The following is a 16569-nucleotide window of genomic DNA, read 5'->3' on the forward strand; positions in this document are numbered from 1 at the left end:
TTAATTGTTTTTGATAGTGAGTGTCTTTACACAATGGAAGACTGAGTTTTTCTTATTGACATGAATGTGGTGTCATATTAAAGAAGAGCTTGTGCTCTTTAAAAATAAGTTGTAATTATTTGTTCTTCGCTTTTGAGCCATCTCTGTTTTGAAATGTGTGAGAAAATTAGCTTTATCTTGAAAATTCTCAGGTCGACATTCCTGCAGTTAGCATGCCAATTGCACACTCCCTCAACTTGAGACATCTGTGTTGTGTGACAAAACTGCACATTTTAGACTGGCTTTTATTGTCCCCAGCACAAGGTGCACCTGTGTAATGATCACGCTGTTTAATCAGCTTCTTGATATGCCACACTTGTCAGAGGGATGGATTGTCTTGGCAAAGGAGAAATGCTCACTAACAGGGATGTAAACAAATTTGTGCACAACATTTTAGAGAAATAAGCTTTTTTTCTGTACAAAACATTTCTGGGATCTTTTATTTCACTTCAAAAAACATTTAGGTGGTTTGGGATGAGATGGACTGCAGACTGAAGGAAAAGCAGCCAACAAGTGCTCAGTATATGAACTCCTTCCAAGACTGTTGAAAAATAATTCTAGGTGAAGCTGGTTGAGAGAATGCCAAGAGTATGCAAAGCTGTCAAAGGCAAATGGTGGCTACTTTGAAGAATCTCAAATATAACCAATATTTAGATTTATCACTTTGTTGGTTACTACTTGAATCCATGTGTTATTTCATTAGTGTTGATGTCTTCACAATTATTATACAATGTAGAAAATAGTCTAAATAAATAAAAACCCTTGAATGAGTAGGTGTGTCCAAACTTGACTGGTACTGTATATAAAAAATACTGTCACTTAAAAATGTCCTTATTTTAGAAAGAAAAGCACATTTATTTGTCCATTAAAATAAGATCAAATTGATCAGAAATACAGTGTAGACATTATTAATGTTGTAAATTACTTGTAGCTGGAAACAGCTTTTTTTTCCTTTTTTTTTTTAAACAAGATTTTATGGAATATCTACATAGGCGTACAGAGGCCCATTATCAGCAACCATCACTCCTGTGTTCCAATTGCACGTTGTGTTAGCTAATCCAAGATTATCATTTTAGAAGGCTAGTTGATCACTAGAAAACCCTTTTGCAATTCTATTAGCACAGCTGAAAACTGTTGTCCTGATTAAAGAAGCAATAAAACTCTGCCTTTAGACTAGTTGAGTAGCTGGAGCATCAGCATTTGTGGGTTTGAATACAGGCTCAAAATTGGCAGAAACAAAGACTATTCTTCTGAAACTCGTCAGTCTATTCTTGTTCTGAGAAATGAAGGCTGTTCCATGCGAGAAATTCCCAAGAAACTGAAGATCTTGTTTCACAGAACAGCGCAAACTGGCCCTAACCAGAATAGAAAGAGGAGTGGGAGGCCCCGGTGCCCAACTGATCAGGAGGACAAGTGCATTAGAGTGTCTAGTTTGAGAAACAGAAGCCTCACAAGTCCTCAACTGGCAGCTTCATTAAATAGTACCCGCAAAACACCAGTCTCAACGTCAACAGTAAAGAGGCGACTCCGGGATGCTGGCCTTCTAGGCAGAGTTCCTGTGTCCAGTGTCTGTGTACTTTTGCCCATCTTTCTTTTTATTGGCCAGTCTGAGATATGGCTTTTTCTTTGCAACTCTGCCTAGAAGGCCAGCATCCCGGAGTCGCCTCTTCACTGTTGACGTTGAGACTGGGGAAAGAGCCTCAGATCCACAAAGTCCCTTCCACCAGGTGGCTGATGAGATATGTTGGCACAACTCCCATATTGCATCTCCATCCCAAAGCCCTTGCTTGGAAGTGTACTTCGCCAGACTGCCAAAAACCTTGCCCTCATCCAGGCCAAAGTGGTGAGACACGGTAGTGATGATACCATAGGCCTTGTTGGTCTCTGCACCAGACAGGATGCTCTTGCCAGCATACTTGGGGTCCAACGTACGCTGCGGCGTGTATGAACTTCAGGCAGAAGTCTTTACGCTTTTAGATGTATTTCAGAACAGTAGTTTCCTCTGCTTGGAGAAACAGTAAAGTGGGCAGGGCAGTATGGATTTCTTTTCTTACATCTGCAAGCAGAGTCTGAACATCAGACAGGATGGCATTGTCTCCCTCAATCCGTGCAATGGCTACTGCTATAGGTTTCAGGACTTTCAGGCTGCCTACCACTCTCCCAAAATACATCATCCAGGAGGATCCTCTTGATCGGGCTGTCCATATCGGCAGACTGTGATATGGCCATTTCTTGGAGAGACTCCTCCCCTCCAGGAGACTGTCAAACATGATGACAACACCACCCCAACGGGTGTTGCTGGGCAGCTTCAATGTGATACTCTTATTCTTCTCACTTTGCTTGGTGAGGTAGATTGCTGCTATAACTTGATGACCCTTCACATACCTAACCATTTCCTTGGCTCTCTTGTAGAGTATCCATTGTTTTCAGTGCCATGATGTCCTTGAGGAGCAGATTCAATGCATGAGCAGCAAAGCCAATGGGTGTGCTGTGAGGGTAGGGCTCCTCCACTTTATACCAAGCAGCCTTCATGTTGACGGCATTGTCTGTCACAAGTGCAAATACCTTCTGTGGTCCAAGGTCATTGACTGCCTTCACTCATCTGCAATATAGAGACCGGTGTGTCTTGTCTGTGCTCTTGTAGAACACTGGTTGAGGGGTGGAGATGTAGTTAATTATTCCTTGCCCACGAACATTTGATCACCCATCAGAGGCGATTGCAATACAGTCTTTCTCTATGATTTGCTTGACCTTCACTTGAACTATGTTGAACTCTGCATCCAGCAAATTTAGTAGATAAATCATGTCTGGTTGGAGGGGTGTATGCTGGGCGAAGAACATTCAGAAATCTCTTCCAATACTCATTGCCTATGAGCATCAGAGTTGAACCGGTTGCATACACTGCTCGAGCAAGACATTCATCAGCATTTCTTTGACTACGTTCCTCCATTGAGTCAAAAAAAAATCTGATTCCAGAAGGACCATGATCTGTTGCTATCGATAAGGTGTCTGAATCATCATTTTCACCTCGAATTGAAGTAGAGGGAGCGCTGATGATTTGGAGTCTTACCCTTTGCAACCCTATTTACATGGTTACAAAATGTGATTGTAATCTAACAGCACCTGTTTGGCAGACATAATATGCATGCAGCGCTTGCTTCTTACCTTATTTTTCTTGATCTCCAGTATTTTCCACAACTAGTCAAATTTATTCCATGCATCTGACTTCCCCATTACCTCCTGAGCAACCAGTAAACATTCCCTTGTTTTGGAGTTGATTTTGTCATGTCCTCTGCATCTATTTTTCTGTCAATGTGTTATGATTTTCGGAGTTTGTTATAACCTATTTATTGATGTGATTATGATAGGCTATAGGTCAGGCCCTATTGGTCACGTGCATTTGATGCATACATTTCACGTAAAGAGAGCAATTGTTGAGGGAATAAGAGAATGTTTTTCCTAAACAAATGAGGGATTTCAGTAGCAGAACCTTTCAGTCAGAAATGGCTGTTATTATGTTGCAGTTTCAGCAGCACTGACAGCTCGATAAACACTGATGTTCTGTGGTGGTTGCAGCAGCAGGGAGTAGAGGGAGACAACAGGTGCTAGTCACACAGTCACTACCTGTGTGACTAGCACCCCGGGTCAGAGGTGAAGGTCTCCGACCACACATAACCGTATTTGGTTTTTAGCAGGTCTGTGTTTGCATATCTGAAGCAGCGCCCCAACAGCCCGAGGTCCCTCTCTCAGCACTAAGCCATGTCCGTGTGTGTGTCAGTCAGAAATATATAGTTTGTGAGTATCTCGTGAGTCTGACTGTTACCATGGTAGATGCCCAGAAGAGTTGACAAACCTTGGAGATGATATATTCCCTGTTTCGTGTGCCACTCGGTGCTGCTTTGCGGTTGTTGTTCACATAGAGTCCCCTCTGGCCATGAGCTTATGGTGTAGACCTACAGTATATGCAGTTAAGTCTGGCCTGTATGCGTTAATCACCAGTTTGTTTGAGTGGGAGTCGTCTTGGCATGTGAACAGCCATGAGAGGAAGGAACATGTGTCTCACATATGTCGAAAAAGGCTGCAAGGGCAAGTCGGTTTTCCACACACCTGTTTGTCTGTAAGGTCGAACCATGTGCTGTAACTGGTTGAGAGTGAAACATGTTAAGGGCCAACCAGGGAGGGAGCACAGAGACCGGAAGAGGGGGAGAAGGCAGAACCTCAGGGTTCTCTCTTGTGGGATTTTGGCACTATTCTTTCCTCCCTTTGTCACTCTCCCTAGCCCTTTTCCCCCCTTCACCGTTTCTCAACAGCCTGCCTCTGTCCTTTTTCTCTCTCTCCACCCTCTGGCTGTCTGGCTGCCTCTCCACCCATCGTCTTCCTCTCAAACCTCATCCTTACTGGAGTGACGTCAGTGGTGTGTTGGCCACACTGTGGCAGGGATGGTCCTCCCTCTAACCTGTTATTAACTGTGTGCGTGTGTGTGCCTGTCCCTCCCTGCTGTGTCACTGTAATTTAGCTCTGAAATAGCCCAGTTGAGAAAGATGAAAAGGGTGTGTGTAGTACGTTGTGGGCTAGTCCAAGAGTTAAGATAGTCGGCAGAAAGCCTCAATCTGCCTGTTTTTTTTTTTCTCTCTCTCTCTCTCTCTCTCTCTCTCTCTCACATCCTCCCCCCACGTTCTTTCTTCCTCCCTGACTCCCCCTCCTCCCCTCTCTTTGACTCAGACTAGGGATGGATGGATGGGTGTTTTGAAATATTTTTTTGCACAGTTTTTAACCTGAGCACTGCTGCACGAGGGAGAGACCATGCGCTCTATTGCTGGAGCAAGGGGTGGGGTTGGTGTGTGGGAGCTGGGAGTGGAGCGGACGGGAGGAAGAGAGCCAACTCAGCTACAGCCAAGACTAGCTAACTTGTAGCAGCCACAATGTTATTTATCATCCCATATAACAGTGCCTGTCTTGACTGGAATAACCTAGAGAAACTAGCGAACTAGGCTAATTGCAGGCTACATGCTGCGCTTTCTCCCCAACCCCATTCAGAGATTGTTAAACAACATCCTACCTGTTGGTTGCTCGTTGTAGTCTATTCCTTGTCATTTAACTCAGCTAACTTGTAATTCCATCTTGCATTGCGTTAGTGATCTCTCACTTCTTGTTACACATTGAGCCTTTGACTGTAGTGCTGCCTTGATTGGCCGACAAAAACAACAAGCAACAGAAAGAAGGCTACCGGTCATTTTATGTGTCATAAAAACTACATTCAAAAGTTTGTTTTATTAAATGAAGTATTTGTAATGACATGGTATATCCTTGTAAGTAATGTCACATGGATATTTTTATTGTATTTAGAAAAGCCTTTTCATTGTTAAAATAGACATACTTGTTTTTTAGTTTTTTTTTAAATGAATACTCACAAGTAATCAAATACTAACGTCCATTCAGATATTCGAATATGCCCATCCCTAATTCAGACGGCCTCTAATACCATATTTGGGTGTGGGGTGACCGAGTTAAAGCCTTTACCTAAAGCCATAAAGTGAAGTGTGGCACATTTCTCCTGTAAGCTGCTTAAACGCCCACACCAGTAGAAATCAACTTTTTCAAGCTGAAAGACGATGGTCAGAGCTTACCCATGTTGCACAATGATTTAAGTCAAAAAGTCATAGTTTTAGTCAAAGTATGATAAATTTGTGCTTGAAGTGACAAATCTGTGTAAATGATATTTGTGCGTCTAACTTTCTCACTCATCCTTATTCACGATTCATTCAGGACTATCCGTAATCATGGTAGCATCCACATTTACGAACTGTTCAGAAACATATTCTTATTTACAATAATAGTGACTCCAAAATGGCACTACATTATTTACTATTCATTTCTATTAGGCACAAAATAGTCTGAAACACAAACAGCAAATGCATTCAAGTCATATGTCATTTGAGGCATGTATGATCATGAGCAAAGTCATTGTAGCCTATCATTTCACTTCACCTGTGAGAACCTTGAGCACGGGCTGACTTGACTTTGCTGTACTGCAGCCAAAGCCTGCCAGCAGCTTACCTACCATAGGTTGCACCATGTCCATTACAATGTAGAAAAACTCATATCAGCCATCTTTCAATAGTTATCCATATTACCGGAACTTCATCTTATTCTTTTTGTAGCAATTTTTTTATGGCGGATTCGTGGCTGCAATTTATGGAAGATGCCAAAACTTTGGAGGTAACAATAGATGTCGGAGTCAAAGATGGCCACAGATAGGGAAAATGTAGGCCAATCATTTCTAAAACAATGCTTATGACAAATTCAGTTCCAGAAACAACCAAAGAGCCAGCTCGCTAATATTTTGAATAAGGTGAAGTGGAACCTAAACGTGCATTTCTTCTCTCAATCAGGAAATTATGTTGAAATAGTGGCGTTAACTTCCTCTGGAGGGGGTCCTTTAATCCAGGGGGTCTAAGCTACTTAAAGTGAGACCAACTCACACACCTGAGATCTCTTGCACGCACACACACAGGTTTGCACATTCTCACTAGCACATTCTCTCTTTCACGGTCTCTCTTTCACACACATTCTCAAATACTTCTAGGCCAAACAAAATGTTTGTTGACTTCCTGGTTGACTCTCTAACACCACACTATGTGTCCCACTGTAATTGTTTTGACTTGTCTCTGTAATGTAGGCTGAGATTATGGTTCTTTAATTTTATTTTATTTAACCTTTATTTAACTAGGCAAGTCAGTTAAGAAATTCTTATTTACAATGACAGTCTAGGAACAGTGGGTTAACTGCCTTGTTCAGGGGCAGAACGACAGATTTTTACCTTGTCAGCTCGGGGATTCAATCTAGCAACCTTTCGGTTACTGGCCCAACACTCTAACCACTAGGCTACCTGCTGCCCAAACCACCGGAACCACTATAACACTGGAAACCACTAATGCACTACTACCAAACCACTAATACACTGGAAACAAATCTGATCACTCCACCCCTGCCTTATCAGCTTTATGGTTTGATTCAAAATGATCAGGCACTTAATCTGCTATTGAACCTCAGACCGTGTTTACTAGTCTCTCTCTCTGGCCTTTCCTTACTCTGTTGGTTGTAAGGGTTTACTGTGTGTGGAGTAGAAAGGTCTATTCTATACTGCCCGACGGTACAGGTCTTAAGTGGTGGTGAAATTCTTAACCAATCTGTTTTTGTTAATCAGGTCACTTCATGTGGTTGCTCAGCTGGCCTGCCACGTGCCATGTATTGTCATGGGTCGCTGAAAGTGCCATTTTGAGTCCCACGAGAGGGCTGGTAATTTGAGCCAAAAGGGTGTGGGTAGATTGTGTTACCCAAATGGTCTGCTGGAACACATTTTGGCATAATATTTGGTCTAATTCCTATTTGGTCGAGGAGAATGGGTCGGTCTAGCAATCCAGAAGTTGTGAGTTTGCGTCAGGGACAACTAACATTTTAGCAAACCCTTATTCTGAATTTAACCCTATTCAGCTAACCTGCAATGTACATTTCCCTGACATTTGTCCTTTTAGTTCCCCTAACCACCGACATAAATTCTCCCCATAATCCTCCTTTGTTATGGTGCAATAAGCAACCTTGTCTCAGAGAAAGACGTATAATGTGACCTAACATAATATATCATACTAAATGGAGTGTAACGGATTTACAAACAGAAAAATGATTACCCTGAGACCACGATGACTTGGTGGGTCACTGGTCTGAGCAGTTTGGGATTCATTCAGTCATAGTGTCTTATTCATTGTGTGTAGTAGCTCATCCTAGCCAGCCTCCTTTCTGGAGTCCCCTCCCCAAGTGTGTGTGTGCCCTGTCCCTTCCCGTCCCCTTCGTTAGGATCCTAAAAGTGACCACTCAAGCGGAGGACTTCACCTTTGGCCCCATAGGACCAAGTTAGGCTAGAGAATCACTCCATGTTTACAGTATGCCACAGAACAATAAACCAGAACTGTGAATGAACAGGACCGCTGGGCACAAAGTGACCTCGCTGACTGCCGTGGACCGCGCATCACGATTCAACCGCCGTGATCGACACTGTCAGTTCCCATTGTGGCCTGGTTCCATAGCAGCACGGTTGTCATGGCGTTACCGTGCAGGGTTGTCACGTACCAGGAAGACGGTCAGGCATACAGGACACCAACTAACGAGGTCGCCCCCTCAGAGCCCAGAGATCAGTTTGAATTTATATGGTGGAACTCCTAACGGACGCAGGTGGGAAGCTTTTAAAAAAAAAAAAAAGTACTCTTTCCGCACTCCGCGTTGGTTTTGCTTTTTACATCCATCCATATCAATAGTGTATTATGTGTTACATCACCAGCGCACGGCCGGCTCTGTCCCATTCCAGTGCTTATCCCGCAGCGACAGATGGACAGAACACCGGAAGGGAGGGTGAGAGCGAGAGTGGATGAAGATACTTTCTTTCTCTCTCTCTTTCTGGAGAGTTGCAGAACAGCACATGATAGGACCGTGAACTCTGTGCATGAGTGGAGCGGGAGATGGGAGAGCGACTGAACAAATGAAGGGGTGTAGATATCGCCCCTCTCTCTGTCCAGGGACTTTTCAGGGAGGACTGGACAGTCCCCCGGCTGTCCGCAGCAGGAAGAGGGAAAGGGGAGAGGCATTACTTTGGACCTGTTAATCATTTAATGAGAATCTTCTTTACACCATCCTGGACTGGACTGTAAACACATAAATTAGCAGGGCAGAGGAGGATGAATCAACGTCCGAGACATTCCTACACTGTTCGAAGTTTGCGACGGTTTAGGGTGTGTGTGCGTGCGTGTGTGTTTTAGTGCGTGTGTGAGAACGTTGAGTGAGTTATCTGCTTGGGTGTAGATTTAATATCTACTAGTTTCTGTGTATGGTTGATGGACGAGGTGTGTGGCTGTAGTTACCTGGAGGTACTTGGAGGTACCTGGAGGTACTTAGCCAGCCGTCTGCTCCTAGAGGTTTGGGTTACCTGAGCTCCACCGGCTTGGCAGCGGGACAGCAATCACCTTTACTACAGGACAGAGTCCAAAACCTTATTGTTGTTCTGAGGAACTGTAAAGGTGGTGTGTTTGGTGTGTGTAGTTCTGTGGAAGTGTAGTCTCAGAGTGGGAGGGACTAGTAGAGGCACAGGGACAGAGGTGACACAGGTGAGATATAAAAGCAGGTGTGTGTGACCGTGTGTATCTGAGGATCACACTCACTCCTCTCTCGTCCGTCTGCGTCTGCTGACCAGAGAACAGACTTGGGGATTATCGGACAGTTGATGAGCTTTAGGGCACTGCTATTGTCCAGGGGATCAACACACACAGAAGAGAAAGTGAGACTCCCTACTGGAACCGTTCTCGCCCTCTAAAGAGCACCAGCGTTGTATTGTGGTGAATGCCCTAAAAGAGGAGAGTAGACTGGATATTTGTAGTCTTTTTGTCTTTGAACTTGGCTACAGTACAGACACTACAGTACAGGATAGAACTTTGGAACTGTTTTCGTTGTGGATACACTTGTTGCCATCTCTCGCACTCAGTCTTCAGCTCTCCAACTGATGACAACTATGCAAGGACTCGGACCACAGCAGATACGCTTGGAGCTCTGACTGCCATTCACACCTAGACCTCAACAATGGAACCCCTCCATAACAGCTTATAAGCTATCATAACAACCTGTGGAACTTCAACAGTTCCTGTCCCATTCAAACAAGGTGTTCATTGTTTGGGGGAGAACGGATCGAACCAACCTGCCAGTCTCCACGGACGGACAGGATCATGTACGTGCTGTGCACCCTGGTGGTACTGAGTATCCACAGCCTCTTTAAGAGCCGACACAAGGCCCTGGAGCCCGGCGACAAAGAGGCTAGAGATGGGGCCACGCTGCCTAGGGACAAGACCCCTCCAGTAGGGGAGGGAGGCAGGTCAAGGGACCTCAGTCTTGGAGGGGTTGTGGGGCCAAGGGAGAAGGAGAGAGGAATGACTGTAGCCCTCTCTCAGGATAAGAGGCAGAGGGCTCCTGCTGTAGACAGGAAGGCTGCAGGCTGCAACTTCACAGACAAACAAAGAGGTGACGGGGAGCTGCGCTGCAGCCAGGGCAGGCTGGGATGCGAAGAAGGCAGCCTGGAGAATGTGCCGGACAGCAGAAAACGATTGCAGGTGAGAGGAGGGGAAGATGGGGATAGAGGGTGTTTGAGAAAAGAGCAGAGAGGGAGGGCATGCTAAACAGAACGGGAGGGAGGGAGGGGAGAGCAGTGTACCCAGATGTCCAAACCAGCATGTAGGCACAGGTATGTTTATGAGACTGGCATGGGATTACAGACACAGATAAGGCACCAATCTAATTAATGAAGTACCAATCATAAATATTGTGGTACAGAAGTCCAAGGTTTGGGGCCTCCCGAGTGGCACAGTGATCTCAGGCACTGCATCTTAGTGCTTGAGGCGTCACTACAGACCCGGGCCCAATCCAGGGCTGTGTCGCAGCCAGCCACAACCGGGAGACCCATGAGACTGAGCACAATTGGCCCAGCGTTGTCCGGGTTAAGGGAGGGTTTGACCGGCTGGGATGTCCTTGTCCCACCGGGCTCTAGCGACTCCTGTGGCGGGCCGGGCGCATGCACGCTGACACGGTCGCTAGTTATACAGTGTTTCCTCCAACACATTGGTGCGGCTGGCTTCCGGATTAAGCGAGCATTGTGTCAAGAAGCAGTGCAGCTTGGCGGGGTCATATTTCAGAGGATGCATGGCTCTTGACCTTCGCCTCTCCCGAGTCCATGTGGGAGTTGCAGCACCAATTGGATATCATGAAATTGGGCAAAAATAAAAAAGATTATGTTGAAATCCTTTTTAATGAGAAGCAGCACCATGTTGGTTTAGTATTTAAGTAATTATGTGTTTGTGTGACCAAGTTGGAGAGATAATCTAAGCGCTGCTCCAACAGTCAACCTTTCTGGGCTATTGATGGAATGTGTGTGGTTGTTTATGGACCTTGGTAGTTCACCATTGATTACCTTGAGGTTCACATTAGTGAGGAATGTGATGACCGTAGCCCATTCCTACCTCCCTACCGCTCTCTTGGGTTTGTATAGCCAAATAGATTTTCCTGTTCTCCATCTCTCTCCTTTTCTCTCCCTCGTTCCCTTCCTCTCCCTTATTCTTTAAAAGTGTTTTCCCCCTCCTGTCTTTCTTATTTTCACCCCTCTCCCCCCAAGCCCAGTCAAATCCCCTCCTAACCTGCTGACTATATATCTATTGGTGGTATGAGAAATGAGTAATGGCAGAATGCGTGCTGATGCTAAAGTGGGCCGGAGTGTCCATGCATTCCGGGGAAACGGATTCAGATCATCGTTTATGTAACCATGTTAATCTGAGGACAGCATCACTCTCTCTGCTCTGTGTGTTTGGGGTAAAGTGGGCTTTAATCCCTCACAATGCTGTAATTCTGGCTGTGCGTTTTCATACATTTCTGCATTTCCTGCACTCATTTGAAATAATTTCCACACTGCCACGTAGGTCTGCACGATATGGGCAAACAATCTGATTTGACTTGCCATTTAGAGAAAAACACTAAGGTGAACTGTTGGGCTGCCTCGCTTCTAGCTATTAGGAAACTTTGCAGACAAGCATTTCGCTTACACCCGCAATAACATCTGCTAAACACGTGTATGTGACCAATAAAATCTAATTTGATGCCCTGCATTGACCTTGCAGTGTCTCGTGGTCGAGGAACAACAAATGTGCTCCTTTAGTGACAGGGCAGGGTTAGGTCTGTGTAAAAGCAGCATGTAGAGAGAGAGCGGAGAGGGATGACTCAAGAAGCGAAGTAAACTGTAAAGATGGACATTACATACGGCGTATCACATTTAACAAACCAAACATTTTAAATACGTTATAGAAGGTAAAGTAAAAACACAATACTGTGCATCAATACTGGTATATTGTAAAATACTGTATACTGCCCAGCCCTACCTTTACTTCACCCACCCATTCTCTCTCAACCCTAACCCCATTCCTCCTGGTCATAGGGAGGGCCCTCTCACTGAATCACCCTCCTTTGACATTTGTCCCTGTAAATCCATAAACAACGCTTTGGTTACACAACTAAGACTTTGAGGGAACGCTAAGGTATTTCTATTAAGTAACATCAGAGGGAGCATGGTCACTGTGCAGGCATCTGATGTCCTCTACATTCAACATCTGCCACATGATTAATTAGTAAAGGACAAACTACACCAGGAACTTGATAGTGATATGATAACGCTAGAATAATTCCCTGGAGATGTTGTGTTCATGTTTTACCGTTGTGCTCTCGTGGCTCATGAAGCCGGGGTACCTGAGCCAGGGTGTAGTGTGTTTCATTTCTAATTCCCTGAGGAACAGTGACTACCCTGAGAACACCTTCTGTGTGTGTCTGCTAGTTTCTCTGTATATACAGTTGAAGTCAGAAGTTTACATACACCTTAGCTAAATACATTTCAACTCAGTTTTTCACAATTCCTGACATTTAATCCTAGTAGAAATTCCCTGTTTTAGGTCAGTTAGGATCACCACTTTATTTTAAGAATGTGAAATGTCAGAATAATAGTAGAGAATTATTTATTTCAGCTTTTATTTCCTTCATCACATTCCCAGTGGGTCAGAAGTTCACATACACTCAATTAGTATTTGGTAGCATTACCTTTAAATTGTTTAACTTGGGTCAAACGTTTTGGGTAGCCTTCCACAAGCTTCCCACAATAAGTTGGGTGAATTTTGGCTCATTCCTCCTGACAGAGGTGGTGTAACTGAGTCAGGTTTGTAGACCTCCTTGCTCGTACATGCTTTTTCAGTTCTGCCCACAAATATTCTATAGGATTGAGGTCAGGGCTTTGTGATGGCCACTCCAATACCTTGACTTTGTTGTCCTTAAGCCATTTTGCCACAGCTTTGAAAGTATGCTTGGGGGTCATTGTCCATTTGGAAGACCCATTTGCGACCAAGCTTTAAACTTCCTGACTGATGTCTTGAGATGTTGCTTCAATATATCCACATCATTTTCCTACCTCATGATGCCATCTATTTTGTGAAGTGCACCAGTCCCTCCTGCAGCAAAGCACCACCACAACATGATGCTGCCACCCCCGTGCTTCACGGTTGGTGTTCTTCGGCTTGCAGGCCACCCCCTTTATCCTCCAAACATAACGATGGTCATTATGGCCAAACAGTTCTATTTTTGTTTCATCAGACCAGAGGACATTTCTCCAAAAAGTACGATCTTTGTCCCCATGTGCAGTTACAAACTGTAGTCTGGCTTTTTTATGGCGGTTTTGTAGCAGTGGCTTTTTCCTTGCTGAGCGGTCTTTCAGGTTATGTCAATATAGGACTCGTTTTACTGTGGATATAGAAACTTTCCGTTTCCTCCAGCATCTTCACAAGGTCCTTTGCTGTTGTTCTGGGATTGATTTGCACATTTCGCACCAAGGTACGTTCATCTCTAGGAGACAGAACGCGTCTCCTTCCTGAGCGGTATGACGGCTGCGTGGTCCCATGGTGTTTATACTTGCGTACTATTGTTTGTACAGATGAACGTGGTACCTTCAGGCGTTTGGAAATTGCTCCCAAGGATGAACCAGACTTGTGGAAGTCTACAATTGTTTTTCTGAGGTCTTGGCTGAATTCTTTTGATTTTTCCCATGATGTCAAGTAAAGAGGCAATGAGTTTGAAGGTAGGCCCTGAAATACATCCACAGGTACACCTCCAATTCACTCAAATTATTTCAATTAGCCTATCAGAAGCTTCTAAAGCCATGACATAATTTTCTGGAGTTTTCCAAGCTGTTTAAAGGCACAGTCAACTTAGTGTATGTAAACTTCTCACCCACTGGAATTGTGATACAGTGAAATAATCTGTCTGTAAACAATTGTTGTAAAAATGACTTGTCTAATGCACAAAGTAGATGTCCTAACCGACTTGCCAAAACTATTGTTTGTTAACAAGAAATTTGTGGAGTGGTTGAACAATGAGTTTTAATGACTCCAACCTAAGTGTATGTAAACTTCCAACTTTAACTGTATACACACACACACACACACACCAGCCTTTATCTCAGTTTCCCTCAGTATGAATATTCACACAGACCTGGCCCAGAACTCCATTACCCAGCAGCCTCTAGTGAGTGGAGAGGGGCTCTGGCTTGGGTGCTAGTGAATTGTCAGTGAAGCAGCTCTCACACGGTGTGATTTACCGTACTACTTGTTTGGATAAATATATATTTGAGCAGAGGCAGCCATAGGATACCATATGTTCTTTGTGTGTGCATATTGCAGTGTATACTTTTATGTGTACTGTATGGTTTAGGAACAAGTGTATGTCTTGTTACAAGAGCTATTTTGCCTTTTAAGTAATCAAGGATGTGTGGAGACAGGGTTTCATAAATGCGTATTTGCACACAGACAGTTCTCTGTTACATATTGCAAGCAGGGGGAGGAGAGCTGAGAAGAGCCACGCTTCATTTGTGGCTAAAATATTTATTCCTCCACTGCGGAGGAGCGAGCGATTTTAAAAGGGAGGGAGGGGACTGGAGGGGGAAAGAATGAGGGTGACTACAGGAGGGATATGATGCTGGCTCCAATTCTGCTGTTACTAAGGAACAGCGAGAGAGTGCAGAGTGTGTGTGTGTGTGTTAGAGAAGGGGGGCTGGCTGGCTGGTGACAGTGAGCCGTGGGGGTGTGTTGATTGGCGAGTGTGTGCGTGTGTTTCCGCCACGTAAAGATGGTCTCTACAGCGATGCAGGGATGATCAGGACACAGAGACTGCAGGGAGGGAGGTGAGTATCCCCTACTGATTTTAAGATTAAGAAAAAGGAATGGGGGGTGAGAAATGGAGAGCGGGGGGAAGAGGTTAGATGGAGATAAATAACAAGGGATAGAATAACTGCAGGAGAAGGAGAGAAAGGGCTGTTATAGTGTTGTTTCCCTGTTGTTGACTGACTGTCCCCGTATGGTAGGATTCTCTCTTTTTCCCTTTGTCTTTGTTAAGGTTTTACCAATATCTAGTAATCCCAGTCTATATGATGTCGTGCTGATGAATTCATCTCAACCTTATTCTGATGCATTGGGTTTTATTCAGATTCATGTCTGTGGTGTGTGTTGGTAGTAAAAACAGCCCTGAACCTCCCAGACCTGTGTGATTTTGAGCATACAGTTTCTGACACTTGACGCATGGTGGCTGAGCTGAGCTACCACTGAATGATTTGACCCAGTTTAGTGGGAGGAGGAGGAGGGAGAGGGGGATGAGCGCAGAAGACAGAGGGGGGAATTGAACCCTGTGAGTAAGGGTTCTGTGATGTGCTCATTATAACAGGAAGCAGATTCCTTCTGTCAGAGTCCTGCGCTCGCTCTGTCTGGCATGCTATGTCTCTCCTTTCTGGCATGCGATGTCTCTCCTGTCTGGCATGCTATGTCTCTCCTGTCTGGCATGCTATGTCTCTCCTGTCTGGCATGCTATGTCTCTCCTGTCTGGCATGCTATGTCTATCCTGTCTGGCATGCTATGTCTATCCTGTCTGTCTATCCTTTCTGTCTCTGGCTATGTCTATCTCCTTGTCCACTAGCAGCATTTTAGCTTCAGGCTGTTATGTGCTAGCTATCTAGTCTGTGTTTTATAAATGTGCAATGAGCATAAAAATACACATTTGATATAAGGAATTGGCGACTCGTACTCATTCTGAGAAAGAAACACGCATCTTCTTATCCAGGTAGGCCACTTGATTTCATCATCTAAACAAAGTGAACAGGCTATGTTGTTCAAACGGTTGGAGATGGACAGGAGGGTGTATTCATAGCAGTTCAACTGCTCTACCTTGTTAGCAAGCAAATAGATTAGCTGGCTACTCACAAGCATGTGGGCTTGTGCTTGAGAGAGAGCGTTTGAGATCTACAGAATGTTAAAGGAAATTCCACCCAAAAACGATCTATTGGTATGCGTTTCATTAGTCCATTGTTGATATAGTCCCAAAATGTTTGGCATGTCAGCAATCAAGTTTTCAAGACTACAGCCAATACGATGCAGTTTCTTGAAAACTTGATTGCTGACATGCAAAACATTTTGGGACTACATCAGTGGACTAATGAAACAAATACCAAAAGACAGTTTTTGGGTGGAGTTTTCCTTAAATTTTCTATAATGCCTGCTATAAGCAGTGGTCACTAGCTGGCACTGCAACAAAGTCATAAAATCAGATTTTAAACCTAACCTTAACCCTAACCACACTGCTATCCCTAATGCGTAACGCTAACCTTAAACTAAAGGGATACTTTTGGAAGTTGGCAATGCCCTTTATCTACTTCTCCAGAGTCAGATGAACCAGTGGATGCCATTTTTATGCTGTACCTCTGCGTGCAATTTGAAGGAAGTTGCTAACTAGTGTTAGCGCATTTGCTAACTAGCGTTAGCGCAATGACTGGATGTCTATGAGTAACTGCTAGGATGCTAGTAGATACCGTAGACTTCTAGTCATTGCGCTAAATCTAGTTAGCATTGGCTTGCAAAATTACCTCCA

General features: G+C 44.4%; 1 protein-coding gene across 5 annotated transcripts in view; it reads left to right on the forward strand.

Moving 5' to 3' along the window:
- Positions 1–16569, forward strand: part of LOC106587071 (kinesin-like protein KIFC3) — a 79340-nt gene that overhangs the window by 18728 nt on the left and 44043 nt on the right. The window contains exon 1 of one of the 5 annotated variants that reach the window (XM_014174980.3): positions 8582–10187. The exons of 1 other annotated variant lie outside the window; for it this stretch is intronic. In XM_014174980.3, coding sequence (XP_014030455.1) covers positions 9807–10187 — 381 coding nt within the window. In that variant the 5' untranslated portion in view covers positions 8582–9806. Of the gene's footprint in view, positions 1–8581; positions 10188–14640; positions 14837–16569 lie in introns of those variants that run through there. 3 more of the 5 variants (XM_014174982.3, XM_014174983.3, XM_014174985.3) reach the window with 3 other exon arrangements.

Source organism: Salmo salar, chromosome 26 (genome assembly GCF_965601325.2).
Source record: "Salmo salar chromosome 26, fSalSal1, whole genome shotgun sequence".
Classification (NCBI taxonomy): domain Eukaryota; kingdom Metazoa; phylum Chordata; class Actinopteri; order Salmoniformes; family Salmonidae; genus Salmo; species Salmo salar.